The sequence below is a fragment of the Barbatula barbatula genome, assembly GCF_947034865.1.
Source record: "Barbatula barbatula genome assembly, chromosome: 7".
In the NCBI taxonomy this organism is placed as follows: domain Eukaryota; kingdom Metazoa; phylum Chordata; class Actinopteri; order Cypriniformes; family Nemacheilidae; genus Barbatula; species Barbatula barbatula.
In genome coordinates, this window is record NC_136770.1 from 6,328,868 (window position 1) to 6,347,344 (window position 18,477).

Below are 18,477 nucleotides of genomic sequence, written 5' to 3' on the forward strand. Positions count from 1 at the left end.
AGACCAGCTTGTACGACATGAGTATTTTAATTTAAATTTTAATAAATTGTCGGCTTTCGGAAGGGTTTTGTCCAATTGAAGATTAGGCAACATTGCCATCGTGTGGACGTCTCCCTTTGGGAATGGGCTTCTTCCAGAATGACGTTTTACAGCCCAAACTTAGCAAATACTGCCACCACGGTATGATTTACACAGTTACACCATGAATGCACTCGTATAGAAAAGCATTTACACAAAATAGAAAATAGACCAAATCAGTCAACGGCAAGTACGTTACAGAAACGTAGGATGTATGTCCCACATCGAACCCGGAAAGCCCGTTTGAATTGAGTAACAACATTGTGACTATTTAGTAACGTGAGTTAGTTCCATTAAACCTGATGGACGCCTTTCCAGAAACGATTTCCGGGTGGAGGTCAAAGAAATCCTGGAACACAGCATACCAGTATGAAGCAGACAGTTTACACCTTTTGAAAACAGATCTTTGTGGCTCTCTGGTGACTGTTTATACCTTCTAGGACTAGGTTATCCAAGGAACTTGTTATATGTCCCCAAAGCCTGAATCTCAGAAAAAGAAAATAAGTATAAAATGTATTATAGGCTAACCTAAAATGAATCTAACTAGCTCTAATAGGGTCAAGTCAGCTTTATCGATATAGCGCTTTTTACAATTTTCATTGTTGCAAAGCAGCTGTAGCCTACAAGAAAACATTGATTATATGCATAACATATAAGGTAATGCAAGTCACAAAACAGGTCAAATATCAGACTGACTATACATTCCTATATGCAGTGTTAGAGCATAAAAACCTTCCTATCTCCTCACTGTCCACTTTTGGCATTAAGCAGATGCTTTTCAACAACACAGCAAGCCTAGGTCAAGGGTGCAATGATGCCAGTCATCTAAGTAACTTTCCAGCGCTGGGTCACACAAGGGATTGAATCTTCAGCATTTGTTTGCTTCCAGATCCCTAACAACTAGATAACCACCACATCTCCACGAGCATCTAAATTCTCTTAATGACCTTTCAATTACAAGATATTTATTATCAATTTATTTGATTCTGTTTTATAAATGTTGTTAATGGCTTTAACTATTATTCATTGATATATGTGTCTTGTAATTTTACTTGTTCAATCCCAAACAGCATTTTAAGGACAACGCATTTAATATAAAGGCCAGGTGTGAATCACTTCAAAACAATTTAGTGTTTCATGCACATGCGATTTTATTCAGGTATCATTTATAGACGTTAATGACAACAAGTGTAAACATCTTTTAAGGAGGAAGAAAAAACTAAAGTAACTTTGAAGCATTAAACACTAAAACAACATCATCTGAGATTATCATTTACTATCACATCAATACCAACAACAAAACATACATTCACAATCGCAAACATCCTGAACCCCCTTTTTATTTCTCAAATCCATACCGAGAGCATCACCTCATTTCGTCTAATCTTTGAATGTAAGTTGGCGCTCAGATCAAGCTAGTTAGGGGCATAAGAGCCCCCAAAAGTGTTCTGACCAGAAAAAAGCCACGAAGTGTGCAGTTTTGCGATGGGTTACAGCTTACACACACATTTTGTCATATTGACGGTGTGAGATGGGCGGTTTTACCATGGTACCTCCGGTCTGTCCATGTGTGATAAGTGGATTAACTGTTTTATGTGTTTCTAAGGTTTTGGCGCATTGGTGCGCTACGAGCGAAAGGAATGAATGTAATGAAATTCATAAAAATCAGCTCAACCTTGGCATCAGTGTTCATTACATTTACAATTTAGTTTGTGGTGCACATAACCTGTCATGTGTAAGCAGGGACACAATATACCTTCATTTTAGGCTTATCGTTTACCAGATCGCAAGCACCGTAGAAATGTAAGCATTACACATACATGTTATTTAAAGAGGCAAAATGATGATGAAAACAAAAAACAGCAGAGTGTGAGGTGTTGATGCAAATAAGCAAGTGGATACGTCAGAAGACCAATTTACGAAGGGTTTGGGGAACGACGTCTTCTATTCTAATTCATCTTCAGGTGCAATGGTGCTTATCTGATCAGAGGTAAAGCCTAAAAGATAAAAACACCAGTTTAAGATTGTTTGACTCGTAACATTTTACGTGTGGTACGTGTGATGCAGATTAAACTCTCACTTGAAGCATCATCATCATCAGATTTCTTCTCCTCGACATAACCAAAGCCTAACAGCTTGGACATGCTGACTTGAGGTGCCGCCTTCTTGTCATGAGACCTTTAAAGCAGAACCAAGAATGAAATATTCCAAATTTAATACATACGGTGAAATGAAGAGTGCACTTTTATTAGATAAAATGATGCGGTAGCTATAATAAGAATTAAAGGGACACATACGTCTTTTTGAATTTATTGGCCTCGTCAATGTCTTTTTGGCTTAGAGAGAGTTTCTCCATCCCTGATGACGCATTGTCCACCTTGTTTAAAGACATTAGATGTTGATTATTTTCAATTTAACCGTAGATTATTCACAATTTTAGAGTGTGTAACAATGCAGATATTTCCTGGGTGATGCATTTACAAGAGATCAATCCAGTAATGTAAAAGAAAAGTCACAAATGCAGGGAAACATGACATCATTAATAAAAATCAAAAGAGAAGCACGTAAAACAAGAAATATAATACAGCCAAACTGTTTCCTTTCTATCTATTTTTAATGAACATGACGGGACAGAGGGAAGAACCATGGATCTGTGAATCTGTAAGCGATATGGGTTATTTTACTAATAGCCAGAGCAACCGTAATCTGAGTCAGCAATCTGTAGCAACAGATAAAATATGTCTGACTGATTTTATAGAAAAGTCCCTGAACTAGTTATCCCTGAAGTAATTGCTTTCATATTACTGTAGTCTATAGGGGATCAAGTCCGAAATAAGACAAACTTAAATGTCCAGTGTATGAAATTTAGTGTTAACTCTCTGTGAGGTTGTCAATTGAAAGCACTGGCTCACTCCACCGCTCAATCCTCCCTATAAAGCACTATGGTGACAGACACAGAACTAAGATGTCGTTACGTTCTCTATTCTTTGTCAAAAGAGATAATTTATTAACAAAAGGCGCTCCATGGATCAGTTTGTCCATTTAGGGCTACTGTAGAAACAACAAATTCAGTGCAGTGGGACCCTAGGTGTATGTAGATAGAAATATCTCATTCTAAGGTAATAAAAACATTATGCTTCATTCCGTAAGGTCTTTAAACACATCTGAAGACAGTTATGCATATTATATTGCATTTCTGTTAATAGATCCTCCAAAAAATTACACACAGCACCTTTAAAAAATAGTATAAAAGTATATACTTTTAGCATGCTTTAAAGTGGTCATATGGCGCGAAAACATGTTTTTTTCTGTGTCTTTGGTGTGTAATAAGTTGCCCATGCATGTATTAGACACGTAAAATTGCACAAATTAAAGTGTCAGAATAAAAGACGCATTCAATCTAAAAGCGAATGCTCACCAAGACCTACCGGAAACGCCTCGTGTAACCACATCCCTACAAATCTACTGGTATATCTGGTATGATATGACGAAGACCACCAAAATGTATATGCCGTAAGGTGGGCGTAGCTGTCAGTACAATTGCTTAGGAACCTGATGTTCCAAATATGGTAAGAGGCTTTACATTTCTGAAACACGCTTGCAGTATTTGACCAACAATGCTGGTTAACTGGCCAGTTTCAGAGAGGCGTGGCAAAGTGGAGATACAACAATGCAAGGTATGTGGAAAATACAACGTTTTTGAACCTTAAATCGTGTATACACATTGCATTAAATCTAAAAAGAAAGATAATATTCGTTTTAGCCGTGTCATATGACCCCTTTAAACTGAAATGTTCAATGGAAATAAACTGGGTGAGTGAAAATGGCCGAAAAATTTAAATTACAGTAACAAAAAAACTATAATAACAGCATGCATCAAACTAAAAGACTTACAAATTAAACACAGTTGCTTTGATTGAAATTGCAAAAAAAGATTTACGTAATAAAATACAAAATAAGAAACAAAGGTTGATGGCAACTTAAAGTATAATTTATAATTATAATATTGCCGTGGGTATGTCGCAAAGTATGGGCAGTTCACATACAGTCAGAGATCGCCATGCACGAGCAGGCTGTCACTGTCTGTACTAATTCACCTTGTCGCTCTCCCAGGAAGAATAGTTATCAGTTCCAAATGGGGGGTCCAGTTGATGTGCGGCCCCTGAAGACGGACTCTTGCTGACTCCGTCAGGGGTAGTTGCTTTGCTGAAAGCATAAGATCAAACGATTGAACCCCAGTTTCACACCACCACATTGGAGGGTTTGCATTTCTCTACCACAGATCGCTGTTATTCCTCAAGGAGATGCATGGGCTCCATGTTACGTACACTTATTACAATTATAGACCAGCTTTTCCCTGAGTCCATTTGTAGCGTTTTACATTGAATAATGTGATACATTTTTGATGCGATTACTCATAATAGGTCTAAGACCAATCATTTAATATATATCCGAGGCTTTGGAACACATAATTTATTGTTTATGTGACTCGTGGGAAAAAGCTCACCCATCTTGATCATCTGTAAACCAGCTACAGGGTTTGTAGCAATTGTTTTGATCAGCATCCACGGGATCATCATGCCACAGCAAACCTATAGATAAAATAAAAAATTGAATTATGTGTTCAGAATAGTATGCTAACTTAGTAATTACTATACACTGCGTTATATTGCCACAGAAAAAATTTATAGACCACTCGAGTCTTGCCTTCAGTAAGCAGTTTTGCATGAACTGTGGCTTTTGCTCAATACACGAGAATGCACAGAAGTTAAAAAGTGGAAAAGTAGCTTATTCCATCATATATTCATTTTTGAACTGATACGAAAATACATGTAATACATTAGCATTGTGTTGTTTAAACATAAAAATGATCTTGATTTCTTTGCAGTATTCAAGGTCTGGCAGAAATGAAACAAGAATGAAACAAAAATGATCACTTCACTAAAAGATGTACCTATAAATAACAAATTTGTCCTGCGGCAGTATTTACTGTACACACTGCTTTATATCGCAAACTATTAATGAAACAGAATGTGAAACAGTAAGCGGTATGTAACTATAACGGTTGTACAGATATGCTAATACCGTTACCGATTTGGCAGGAACTTTTATCCAAAGTGATATATTACACAGTGCATTCAAAGCTAATTTGATCACATATTTGGACAGTTTTTGTGTTCACTGAGAATAGCACCCACAAGCATCTCTTCCCCTGTATATAATCTTGTAAATATATACATTTAGGTGTTTTGCAAATATTACATACTGTTCATACATACTGTAATTGTGGCAGACAAATATTAAACCAACACATGACACAGAGGTGTGAGAAATGTACCCCTTTGACCTCCTTGTTTTGCCAGTTTAACATAATCAGAGTCAGAGGCCTGAACTCCTACACGTCGTCCTTTGGTTCTTGCTTCGGGTTCGGTGTTGTTGGCAGTTGCAGACAAACCCGGAATCTGTGATGAGGGTCCAGAAGATCCATTTGTAGAAGGTTGAGTTGACCTAACACCTAAAATGAAATTTCGATCATATTTGATCATAATTATTCATTAGTTTTCCGAATACAAGATCATCGTATATGACGTGCATTTTTTAATGTGTTGCTCAGCATGGGCATCACCTGGTTTTGTTCTGCGGTAGTTGGGCTCAGCTGCCATGATGCCTGTTGTCCGATTTTAGATTGCTACGTAATGACAGTAAATACGCAGTTAGCATTTATTCAACTCTTATTTAACGGCAAGTTAGTCGATCTATGGTCATTCGATGCCGTCTTTAACGATCCAACCAAACCAAACAGCGAGCGAACTGCTGTCAGCTCGACATTTTCAAATTGGCGTAGATGTGCGCTACACTAGCACAACTACCGCGATCTGACTAGCGGCTACCGATCGTTTTTAAAACACCGCGATCTTTTCGCCTAAATTGTCTTTTTCGCTTCGTCATGTTATCAGTTAGCTAGTCAGCCTGGTCGCCTAGTAACAAAAGCAGCATCAGGACCACAAGCATCATCTACGCAAGACAATCCGATTCTTAAAACAGATTCTAAAAACAGAAATCAAGGAAATCCATCAATATTTTTTGGAGTAAAACTAATATGGGAAATTACATCGTGATTTACAAACCTGCGGCCCAAAAAGAGAAGAAAACGACAAGGCTTACGTCGCGGTCTCCAGCAAACAGAAGGGGGACGCCTAGATGCTCTTGTTCTTCAGACCGAAACACACCCTGAACGGGGACACGCCCGGTGTTTCCATCTAGTGGATCGGATCGGAGTTACGTCACACACACACAAGTTACGTTCTCAATGTAAATTGTCTAATAGCCAACCTATTTTTATAGAGCTAAAACTGTATTTAAAAACAATTATGTTTTCTTCCTATATGAAAGCACAAAGGACTTGTAAAATTTGCTCTGCTTATAAGCTTTTCAACCTATTTAATTTGTAAAGAAAAATATATTATTCGTGTAACTCCCTCTCCTGTATTTGTTTTTCTTTTGTTTTATTAATATTCTTTATTTTTTATCTTGTCTTGTCTGTTTCGAGCCATGGTAATGTTTTATTTTCTCTCTTTTCATTAATCTAAGTGTTTCTTGATGTTAAGTTTATGTTGTACATTTTTTTGTTATAACAAAATGTTCAATAAAGCATTTAAAAAAATTAAGTCTGCTAAACGAACAAACGGAAATGTAATGACATCTGCACCTGACAAAACGTACTGTATCAAAAAGGTACACGCCCATATTAATGTATTGGTGTTGTATCATTATTTATGTCATGAAAGTTATCTTTCTGGTTTTAATGTGTTATTTTCACGGAAGCCTTCGTTTTCTCGTTCGCTGATTCTAAATCATTTTGCGCGCACGGACTTGCGGTAAATGAGAGAAGCCCCGGGGACTGCACTGCGGTCACGTGACATCCGTTTAGATATGCGTAAAAGGCGGAGGACAGAAAGTCGCGGCATGAGAGATGTCAGTTCACAAGTCAGAAGATGACAGCTGTACAATACATCCGAAAACTGTTAGGAAAGAGCAGCTGCGCAACAAACAACCTGTTGAACACTGGACACAAAACACAGAAGAGCACGAGTGATTGTAAACTAACTAAAAACACAGAAGGCCATAAACAGAACGTAAGTGATGTGTGTAATAATTCAGAATGAATATTTTTACATGTATACAACATTCGAAATAACAAATCATAATTGTTTTATTTTAGGTAGTGCAACCCCAGGACAAGACAGCAGAACAGGGCATCCGGTATATTATATTATTATTAATATTATTATTATTATTATTATTAATAACCATAACCATAACTATAACAATAACATAAAATGTGAATTATATGTTAATATATAAATTAACATATTTTATTAAAGCCTAAATTGTTAACACCACTGAGTCAACCTGATGACATAAACTAGGTCATTAATTTCCTCTCTCTTACTGTGTACAGGAGAGATGTCATTGTAGCAAGAGAAGAAAATGAAACTTTTGGGTTTGACATCCAGGTAACCTCATTACCCACCCACCTGTCCTCTCTCTCTCTCTCTCTCTCTCTCTCTCTGTCCTCATACTCCTTTCACCGTTGATTCAGGCATTACACGTCTACCTGAAGTTTTATTATCTGTCAGGGAATAATTGGATATTGTATGATGAATTGACCGGTTCATTCATTCTTGTAGACAAGCAGCGGTGTAATAACAGTGGGAGCCGAGCAGGATCTGAGCTCATGTGTGTGTTGGGTGAAAGAAAACAGTCCTGCAATGGATGCTGGATTAACAACAGGTGAGACCTGCTCGATCTACTTTGTTCTGCTATCATTCGCCTTTACAGCACCGATATGAATCTCTCTCTCTGACCTGATCTAGGTGATGTCATAATCACAGTCAACGGTGTATGCATAACAGGGTTCACACATCAGGAGATCAATGACCTTATGCAAAAGTCTACCATGTTAAAGTAAGATTACACTATTAAAACGGGTTATGTGAGATACTTATTTTTGTTTAAATTCTTAAAAATTGGATTAAAACAATTCTGAATGATGAGTGGGTGTCGTACAGTATTACATTTTATTTTTTTATTATAGGATGGAGATCATCAGAGATGCTACAGTAAAACAGAGGCAACTACTCGGCAAGCTGTATCTCCTGCAGGTACGTTTCCATAAAGGGAGAGTTTACCCAAAAATGAGAATTCTGTCATCATTTACTCACCCTCTTGTCATTTCAAAGCTGTATGACTTTCTTCTGCTTAACACAAAGGAAAATATTTTAAAGGAAGTTGGTAACCGAACAACAACGGTACCATTCACTTCTATTGTACAGACACAAAACCAATGCAAGTGAATGGTTACCGTCACTGTTCGGTTGACAACATTCTTCAAAATATTGTCTTTTCAGAAAGTCATACAGGTTTGAAATGACAAGAGGGTGAGTAAATGAAGAGAGAATTTTCATCTGAATATTAATCCTTTCCTAAAAGTTTCCTAATACCCATTCTAGTTTTATTTTTATAACATTTCATAACAATTTCATAACCCTTGGCATAAATCAAACAGTTGTCCTTTGGGGCCCCTTACGGTAAACTGGTTTTGTTAGGGGACCGTTTGAGTTGTGAATGAAACTTCTGTGTCCTGACCTCACAGTTTTGCTCTGTGTTTCCCCTTCACATTTACACCACAAACAGCGAGAGCTTACAGAGAAATGCGAAGAGCTTCAGACGATTATCACACAGGATGTGCGTCTGAGTCGAGGTATGTGTTAATATCTGGCTTTGTGTGAAACTTAAAGAGAAATGACGGCATCGGCTCTGTGCAAGAATACCACATAATTTCCTCTCAAACCCTTTGTCTGCCATCTTGAAGAGTTTGACCCATTGACGTTTATTTGAGACATGTGTTACTGTATGTTGTATAGTGCTGGTTGTATTACAACAATTCCTTCTCTGCCTCCAGGTGTCTGTGAAAACAATTAGAGACCCCCTAACCTTCCTACATGATGTCCTGTCACCCACTATTGACTGTATGAATAAATGAGAAGTTAACCACACTAGCAACCCATCCTGCAAAAAAACCTGTGGCTCCAGCAAGGAACAATTATGGGCATTTGGTCAAAAAGGCCTTCAAAATGTAAAATTCTCGACATATTCAGGGCTGCCATTGACGAAATCAAACTAAATGTGTATTTTAAATGGTATTTTTCCACGAAGGCTCTATTGGGTGTATCCCGAGAGGTTTGTGGAAAGTAAGATGACGTGAGATTGAACAATTTGTGTATTTTTATATATTTTATTTTTAGATTATTTGTATTTGTTATAGTATTGATTTTTTTAAATGTTTTTGTGTTAAACCATTCTACACGAGCAGCATAGGCGTATTATAAATCTCTTATTTGGCATTATTTATTGTTAAAACTCAATTGTAATTTATATCTAAATGTTTTGTATTTACATAACACTGTCATGTATTTATTCATGTTTTATACATATTCTCTTCTTAAAATGTTTTTTAAAAAGTCTAAGGGTGTTTTTTATGTTTTGTTGCGCAAGCCGGTTTCAGTTTGGCTACGTTCACAGTTCACTTGATCTTGTTGGCTGTGGCTTTGCATAAGTTGATTTGTTTGCTGTTTGCTTCTGCTGATCTAATTGTTTTTTCCAGATATCATATCAGTCAGTGGTAAAACACCAGATGCATTTCTCATTCACCCCACAGATCTTAACTCTGACAGGAAGTGACTCACTTACAGTATCTGTCTCCCAGAAATGATCTTAGCACGCTCATCACTTTATAAAGCTTGATTGACAAATGCCATGCTCTGAGTTTAACCGCATGAGACCTCATTGTCACAATACAGTCTTTGGCTTCTTATTTTCTTTAATAAGTTTTTGTATATTGTATTTTTTATTTATTTTCTAAGCAAGTCATTTTAACTTGTTACTGCAAGTGTTTTATATCGTTTAAATATTAGGTTGAAATGACTTGTTAAGCCATATGATTGTTTATAAAAATTAAAGGCAGAAAAACGCAATATACTGAAATGTGGAACATTTTGGATTTGTGGATTCATATGAAACGTATGTCTCTTTAGTTTTAAGATTGTAGGTTTATGAACGTTAGTGCTCATTCAGGTATCTTACAAAATGTTGGAGAGCTGGAGATTTCCAGCATTCAGAGTTTGGGGATTTTATGAAATATTCCTGAATACAACGGAAATATCTCAGGATGAACAATATGTGAGCCCTACTTTTTAGAAATGCACGCCAACTTATTTCAAAATTCAAGAATTTAAAACAGCCACAGCCAAAGGCAGAAACCATGCCCTTTTACGAACCTCAGATTTTAGAGTTTGACCAGATATGCTTCAAAAGGATCTTCAACGCCATAGAATAACCTTTTGGTTCCATAAAGAACCTTGAACATCTGTTTCACAAAAGGTTCTTTGTGCCAAAAAAAGTCCTTGCAGATTAAAAAAATGTAATAAAGAGGTGATTCTTTAAAGAACCTTTGACTGAATGGTTCTTTGCGGAAGCCAAAAATGGTTCTTCTATGGCATCGCTGTGAAGAACCTTTTATTTTTAAGAGTGTATCTGTGTCATCTCTGAATGAACCCATCAATACAATGTCAAGTTCTCGTCCAAAGTTAGAAGTCAAAACACAATGGGCTTGAGAATCTCATCAGCTCTGTGACTGAGCATAGCAATGAGGCTGCGTCAACCAATGCCAGTCAGGTGGGTTGAGGAGAAAGGGAGGAACAGATACGGCCATGCACAGATTGGTCGCCAGGAAACTGTTTGGGATCTCCCTTCTTCAGGATTCACTCCCAAACCGCAAGAAGTGGTGTCAAACCCTACAGACAAACTTCATACACCTCAAAGTCGGAACGAACAAGGTAAGAAATATGAAGTGAGAATAAACGTGTTTTAGAAGCTTGGTCAGTGTGTTTGTAGAAGTTTCTGCCTCTGTATTGTAAATGCAAATCTCCTGTTTAGACTGCTTGTTATTTGCTTTTGTGAAAGTATATTGGTGTTCAAATCAGGTGATATATTTAAAAAAATAGTATTTTTACTTTTTTAAATAAACGTGTTACACTGATGAAAAAGAACTAACAATACTGTCAAGCTGTAACTGAAGGGGTCTTAGAATGGTTACTGGATTTAGCATGAGATTTATTTTTTACGTATTTATGTAACTGCATGCCACTTCAGCTAATGCTAGTAATCCTTTAATTCTGAAGTAATAATTCTATGTAAGCCGCATCTTTGTTGAAACTTACAGGACGAATTGTTCCAGTGTCGGAGCTGGACATTTTGTTTAGTCAAATCAAATTAAAATTCCACAAAACAGCTTTGCATCTTTTGTCAAGTCCTGTCCTATTTTGGACATCGCATTGACTTGAACAGAAAAACAGACGTTAACCACCAGTTGACTTACAGGTTTCTTGGGATACTTTTTCAATATCTGGTGAACTTACAGGACAGCACAGCCTTATCATCAGACCGCATTTGAAGGTACAGTATAGTATACAGCATGTTACGTTCTTGTCAACTTGCTTATGGGTCGCTCGATTGAGATTGGTTTAGGGTTTTAAACAGTCATTTAAAAGGTCGTTTTTAAAAAGGTGGTCTGTGGTTCATCAAAAAATGTTTAATCCTGACATCATATATTCACCCCATGTTCAAAACCTGTATGTGAGTCTAACTTCGGTGGAAAAAAAGAAGATATTTTCAGAAATGTATCAGTGGGTTTGTGTCCATAGAATGAAAGTTAATATATTCGAAATATCTTCTTTTGTGTTTTGCAGAAGAAGGTCAGGTTTGGTTGGTAAACAATTACACAATTCTTTGATTGTGTGAACTATTTTATTCAAGTATTCACCTTTTTAGGGCTGTTTAATTCAAAACGTACAGTACCGTTTGCGACGTGGTGTTTTATAGAGATTGTGTATCTATAAAAGTATCTATGTCCTTCCATAAAACATATCTTTTCTCTATCAATCAGTTGCTGGATTCACAGGACAGGAAGTGACATCAATGGAGCAGAACAACAAGGACCCGGGAGCTGACAAACAACAAACAGAAGAAGCACCTCAGCAAAAGACGACATCCGAAGAGCCAATAGATGAAAGTAAGAACACGGAGGAAAACAAGCAAGAAGAGGAAATTAAGAATGGTGAGGAAAACAAACAGGAAGAGGAAATAAAGAATGAGGAAAACATGCAGGAAGCAGACGAAGAGACGGAGGAAATGGACGATGGATTGTCTGAATTGCAGCCCTCTATTGAAGAATGTGACCCTAGGTGTATTCGTCCTCTTGGCAGGTACAACACTGTCAGCTATAGGAAGATTAAAAGAGGAAACACAATGCAGAGAATTGATGAGTTCGAATGCATGCTGGATGTATAACCCCGACCAACGGAATCGAAATGGGCTGTGCCATCCTTTATATTTTCATGTGGTGTGTTCAAAAGTTGTCAAAAAACGTTCACTCACACAAACACATGCACAGTATTTTGTGACATAGTTTAATTTCTAACTTAATTTATTTGATTTAGAAAATCAATCCAGACATTTTAGAATTACATTCTCCAGCGATGAAAATTAAACATCCCTCAGGCATTAGCCTTTTCACTATAAACACACTTTTGAACAAAAATTCAACAACCATCCTTGAATTGACAGAAAAGCAGAAATGTAACTTTCCAACTGTGGTGGTTTTTAAAGCTTTGTAAATGAGGTAACTATTTAATGTACAATGAAAGAGGCAATTGTTGTATCAGCAGGTTGATAGACACATTTTTCTTCAAATCTTTTTTCTTTTTGGTTGTTTACTTGGTTTTCTATAATGCTGCTATAACCATATTAGAAACTCAATTCATGATTTCAGAAGTCTTTCTATCCATCATTGATCGGAATTAAAATTTTAGTTTTTTTATCTGTTGACGAATAAAGACATTTAATGTAACAATGTATTGTATATTTCATTTTTGAGGTCACACATTTTAACATTTTAAAATGATAGCCTAAAACCATCCTTGACACCACATCTGTACATTCTGAAAATGTAACTTGGAGTTTTTACAAAGCTGTCTTAAATTTTAAAGTCAAATTTAAGAACTTTGGCCTTATTGTACATTAAACTGAATTAATCTATACTGAATAAAACAACTAGTAAGATTTACATTCTGTGGCAAGTTTATGCACATTTCTTTTAAGAAACTCTTGCTACAGCAAAAACTCACAAAGCACGTTTTATGTAAATTTACTTAAGAAACTGTGTGCAAAATCTTACCACAAAAACTAAAAAGTAAATGTGCTTTTTCTTAAATGTGTACAAAAAAAGTTAATGCTACTAGGTGTTTTTTTCAGTGTGGATGTACTTTAGTTGTATAATATAACAAGATTTTGAAAGTCATTTTAATATATTTTAAGTTAAAAATGTCCAAATAATGAACTTAAAAATTCTAAGCACTTTTTGACCTAAAGTTTTTAAGTTGAAATAGGTGAATTACATTATGCACAGCAGAAAGTATGATACATTTTCTCAACACTAGGTGGCAATATTGTATTGACTTGATAAAAGATAAGTCTCAGATAGCCCCCCTGCTTGTGTTCTCATGTGTAATAATTTTTTTTTGTGAATTGTATAGACTATCATTGTATGTAATTTTCTTTTTAATTTCTAACGTAGTCCTGCACACATGTTGCAGATTTGTTCTGTATTCTATTACGGATTTGTGTGTTAAATTCAAAATAAATGAATAAAAAGGCACACACAGACATACGTTTTCTCCAAATAAATGGCAAGTATATTACAATCACATTTCAACCAGACCTGAGCGAATTACACAATGAAAAAATAAGATTTAACTGTATCTCTGTTTTTTAACCGGGCATAATCATCGTAATGTGCCATCTAATGTTGGTACAACCAGTTGTTTAGCACAGTTATTGGTTTAATGCGTGTTTATGACCCAATAGACTCCTTAGCTTACGTCTCTTTGTTTCTGGCTCACACTTCTGGCCGACTCATTGGGAGTGTGTGTGGGTTTGCTGTTGTTTCCTCTGTTAGCGCTGTGAATACTTGAACTTTACAATACAAATCTCACTAATTGCTTTTGATTTACAGTCAGTTTATGAATACCACCTCTATTTCTCCATCAGCACTCCATACTACCCATCGTATTGGGATCGTAGTGTATTATGGGGTTGTGTTCAAATTTTCTATGTTTTAGGTTTATATAGTTAAACGAGCTTTTCCGGGCCTCATTTGAATGGTGACAAATGCCAGGCTTCCATGGTAACGGGAGGTTTGTGACCCACCCTGGGCTGGGGTCGGAAAGGCACTTCCTGGGTAACGCACGTCCCCTGTGGTTTAGGGTCGTAATTGACCTTTCCTGACAGTGAGGGGTGGCTTTTCATTCTCCGTCCCTTTGCCGCTGTTTCCTCCTTCTTTCAGGTTTTGTCACTCTTGGTATTCCTGTCTCCCCAGAAAGCAGCTTGCATCACGATGGGACTGAAATGCCACGATTGGCCCGGGGCTTTTACACAGTTCTTTCTGGCATCCACCGGTCCTTTTGCCCATTTTAGGCATGTTTGCCCAGTAAGGACCAGGCGTAGTCTGCTGGTTTTGTATCAGATATAAAAGAAACACGTCACTTTACAATACATCACCTCTTATTGTATGAATAAAAGAAATGTGAGTTAAAACAGTTAAAAAAAAGCGTGCAGAGGGTCGCAAAAGCGTGTAAGGGGATTACAAGAACAATACGAAACTGTCAAGGGGACCACCACGTGAAAACCGATTAAAGGGGGGCTATTTATTTTACGATCTGCAGAAATTGATACGTACACCATCTTCTTTCTGAACAGATCTGACGATGATGCACAGAATAAATAATGATTTGTGAGTGAGAGGTCGCCTCGGAAGTGTGAGTCATCCATCAGCGTTTGTGGGCTGTGAGACCGACCCACTGTGGCCTGATTGTACAGCAGACATTCATGAACCCCCTCACGCCTCGACCGGTCCACAATGACAGCTTTTGTGAAGGATGGAGGAGCTTCTGTGGAAAATATTTGAGACTGAGAAAGCGAGAGGGAGAACGAGAGAGACAATGAGAGAAAAGAAGAGCTATCAAAGTGTCGATTTCATAAAGCCTGCATGTGTTCTGGTCCCGTCGGAAATTCTCAGTCTTTCTGCTGAGTTTAAAGGGGGTGAGGGACAAACAGGAGGCTTGCGTCTGTGGTAAACATGGGGTGGGGTCAGGAGGGTCATTTTTCTCTGTTCATTCACTGTTTGGGCGTAAGTTTGAGAGGGTGGGTGTGTTGGGTGTGTGACCGGAGGGATGTTTTGCTGTCCGGCTCCCATTAGGTCACAACCACCAGAGTGCTGAAGATGTTGTTGTCACAGTGACTCAGAACAGACATGAAATGACAGAATGTACAGAAAGTGATGATGCCTTGCATCATTTCAGGACAGTTTGAGTGAAATATAAATCTGAAAACCTTCATTTCAGTTTTACACTGTTAGAGAAACAAAATGTACTTGTTATTTTGGTATACATTTTCAGATAAAATATATTATTACATTTATATTATGTATAGATATTAATACATTTATTTTTGTGCCCTATAGTTCATTGTGTCATATTTCTAAATAAAAACAATAATTTACAAAGGCATAGATTTATGTATTATGCCCATCCCTTATCAATCCATCAATATTTCACTTGTAGCATTTCATTTATTATGTATTTATTATAATGTAATATATCTATATCATAAATAAGATTTATTATTTGTATCATTTATAATTTATTATATTCAATATTTTATATTGTATAAACAAACATTTATAGTTAAATATTAATTTAGTATTTATTTTGTCTATAATTTATCTTATTTTATTTTCAATATCTTTTTGATAGATTATGTATATATTTAAATAAAAAGTTCTCTAATAAACACATCATTAAATTTAATCCAAATGACTTTAAAATAAAAGTCATATACATCGGGAATGGCATGAGGGTGAGAAAATGATGAGTATTTTCTGTATTTGGGTGAACTATTGATTTGAGCAATGGCTATTTAATATCGTGAATATAGTCAAAGCTTTTAATTTTCATTTTATGTTAACATTATAGTCATGGTTTAAAGATAGAGAGAGAGACGGAGAAAGAGAGAGAGCAGGGGGAAGGGAATTAGAAATGATGACTGTAGGGTAGTGGGGGTCACAAGAGGTATTTCTGATGAGTAGTCCTTTGGGGTCTCTTTAAGCTTTGAGTGACAGGCGTCCATTGTGATGCCTGTGAACTGGTGCACTTTGGTTTATATCCATTCTTATCACCAAACCAGGGATAGTCTGAAGAGATGCCCGTCCGCAATGCATAGAATAAGGATGCCTTCCCACCACCAATGACCACAGAGGTTGATACGGAGAGGAAGTGTGATTGTACTAGCCACACAATGCGCAGGTGTTTGATAGGAAGGGACAGAGGATGGCCTGAAGTGGGGGGCGGGGAAGAGTTTATGCAGGGAGCAAGTCGGGTTTCCCAAAGGACCGCATTTTAATTTCTAATTCATTAATCTATCCTGTGCAGCCTTCCTGCTTTGTGGAAGAGGAAGACCGGTCTGAGATACACCTGACTGGCTCAAGTCAAGGTCACAGGGTGTGAAATCAAAGTTTTAGGCTCAGTTATGAGAAAGAATTCATATCTGTGATCAAATAGTTTATAGACAGAATTGACCTCAAACGTAAACTAAACATGACTGATAGGATCAACAATTTGGCAAATCGTATTTTAATTTATAATACGTCTGTAACAGTTACACTTCGTAAATCATTCTATTAAAATAAAATGCTTGACAATGAATAGAAGAACCATTTTTGGCCAGATGGTTCCATGAAGAACATCCAAAGAACGTCTAAATAACGTCTTAAGAAGCTTTCTGTTTCACTAAGGGTCTTCAAAATGCCACAAAGTTCTATAAAACCTAAGAAAGAAATTGTTCTCATATAAGAACCTTTGAGTAAATGCGTATTCAAGGAACCAAAATGGCTCCTCTGCGGCATCACTGTGAATAATCTTTTGTAGCTCCTTTAATCTTGTATTTTAGTATGAATACCTTGAGGTTTTTCAGAGATCCTCACCAATGTATCTTTAAAATATGTGTGTTCTGGGTTTTTATTTTCGGGTTGCAAGAACGACGAACCATTTGTTCCCAGGTCACGGGATCTCTCTTACACACAAGCTGGTTGAATGCTTCATACCTTTGTGGGTGTTCAATAAAACCTATTTGGGATGGAGATGATGACTATTTATTGGTGTTCCCACTGCTGTGCTGTCTGTGGGACTGTAGCGTATTATGATCTGTCTGCCCGGAGGCAGAAAGCCGGTCAGGGAAAACGGTGACAAAAGAGACGCTAAAACACAGAGAGCCTACTGTTTATAGTCACTTTACACACACACACACGGAATAAAAGTGAAACAAACAAAACGAGAGACTAGGAGGACACACAAAAGATTTCGCTGAAGGAATTGTGGGAATTTTTCTTCTATTGAGGAATTGGAATCATGATTTCTCATGAGCTAAAGGAAAGATCCAGAATGTACACGGCTGAGAGAGAAAATTCTCTCTTACTTTACTATGCTTTGTAAAGCAATCCAGTGATAATATGGGTTTGAAATATTGTTTCAAATCGAGAGTTAATTCGTACATCACTGTCCGTCTAGCTTTTGTAATTTTGGCTGGCGAGGGATCCGGTCCGGGATTACAGACCGACTCTGAGTTGATTGGGGACTGTGCTTCAATGGTCAATGTTCCGCTCTTAAGATAAACCCCGTCATAACCTCGGCATCGTACCTTTCACATTCTCTAATTAGTTTTCATGTGCCACAAGATGACGGATTATCATCTAATATCTCCCTTCAAAAATTACAATGATTTAAACCATCCTTTGTCTCTGACAAAGGACACAGACAAACTAGCACCGTGAACCTGTTTGTCAGACTCTCATCATATGTTATCATTGTGTCATGCAAATATAGTCTCAAATACAAATAAAGAATAAAAAATGTCACGGTTTATCAGAAACTAACGTTAACACGGTCGAGTTGGTGGTATGTGATATTTATTCATTTTATTGATAGTGCTGAGAAGTGTTATACATTTTACTCTTGAAAATAAAGGCTCTGTTTGGATCCATATAGATCCATGTTTCTGTTGCATAGAAAAGGTTCAACAGAGGTAAGAAATAAACATATGTTTTGCCAAACATTGACTAAAAGGTATACAGTCATTGTTTTGTAGTTTTGCATTTTCCATTTTACTTTTCACGATTTCATTTGTCTTTTTCATTGTTCTGTCGTCCAAGTCTAGTTTCTCAATGTC

The 18,477-nt window shown here is 36.9% G+C and overlaps 2 protein-coding genes and 1 long non-coding RNA gene across 5 annotated transcripts; 2 read left to right on the plus strand and 1 right to left on the minus strand.

Moving 5' to 3' along the window:
* Positions 1-1,154: 1,154 nt before the first annotated feature.
* On the minus strand, positions 1,155-6,364 carry cUnh7orf57 (chromosome Un C7orf57 homolog). Of its 3 annotated transcripts, none has more exons than XM_079460393.1 (8): positions 6,207-6,348; positions 5,705-5,767; positions 5,417-5,593; positions 4,586-4,670; positions 4,176-4,284; positions 2,376-2,455; positions 2,159-2,256; positions 1,155-2,075 (listed from the first exon to the last, which is right to left on the minus strand). In XM_079460393.1, the coding sequence occupies exons 2-8, from the start codon at positions 5,739-5,741 to the stop codon at positions 2,023-2,025; spliced, it is 639 nt and encodes a 212-aa protein (XP_079316519.1). In that variant the 5' UTR covers positions 5,742-5,767; positions 6,207-6,348; the 3' UTR covers positions 1,155-2,022. The 3 variants fall into 3 exon arrangements, with proteins under 3 accessions (XP_079316519.1, XP_079316520.1, XP_079316521.1); XM_079460394.1 differs by having other exon boundaries at positions 1,207-2,075; positions 6,244-6,364; XM_079460395.1 differs by having other exon boundaries at positions 1,207-2,075; positions 6,191-6,292.
* A 630-nt stretch (positions 6,365-6,994) lies between these two features.
* On the plus strand, positions 6,995-10,128 carry LOC306896101 (protein TAMALIN). Its single transcript, XM_079459790.1, has 8 exons — positions 6,995-7,214; positions 7,301-7,341; positions 7,541-7,595; positions 7,770-7,872; positions 7,956-8,046; positions 8,177-8,243; positions 8,776-8,842; positions 9,044-10,128. Exons 1-8 carry the CDS (start codon positions 7,074-7,076, stop codon positions 9,061-9,063), a joined length of 585 nt encoding a protein of 194 aa, XP_079315916.1. The 5' UTR covers positions 6,995-7,073; the 3' UTR covers positions 9,064-10,128.
* Positions 10,129-10,813: 685 nt separating this feature from the next.
* On the plus strand, positions 10,814-13,860 carry LOC306896880. Its single transcript, XR_013786963.1, has 3 exons — positions 10,814-10,976; positions 11,521-11,595; positions 12,086-13,860. It is a non-coding gene; the product is annotated as an uncharacterized lncRNA (long non-coding RNA).
* Positions 13,861-18,477: the final 4,617 nt, after the last annotated feature.

What these genes read in the sequence shown, in the direction of transcription:
- LOC306896101 (XM_079459790.1), top strand. Translation starts at nt 7,074, where the DNA reads ATGACAGCTGTACAATACATCCGAAAACTGTTAGGAAAGAGCAGCTGC. An exon ending in CAGAAGGCCATAAACAGAAC is followed by an intron (nt 7,215 to 7,300) that starts GTAAGTGATGTG and finishes GTTTTATTTTAG; the next exon opens with GTAGTGCAACCCCAGGACAA. An exon ending in CTTTTGGGTTTGACATCCAG is followed by an intron (nt 7,596 to 7,769) that starts GTAACCTCATTA and finishes TCATTCTTGTAG; the next exon opens with ACAAGCAGCGGTGTAATAAC.
- cUnh7orf57 (XM_079460393.1), bottom strand. Translation starts at nt 5,741, where the DNA reads ATGGCAGCTGAGCCCAACTACCGCAGAACAAAACCAG. An exon ending in CTTCCTGGGAGAGCGACAAG is followed by an intron (nt 2,456 to 4,175) that starts GTGAATTAGTAC and finishes TCTTTAAACAAG; the next exon opens with GTGGACAATGCGTCATCAGG. An exon ending in GCCAATAAATTCAAAAAGAC is followed by an intron (nt 2,257 to 2,375) that starts GTATGTGTCCCT and finishes TCTGCTTTAAAG; the next exon opens with GTCTCATGACAAGAAGGCGG.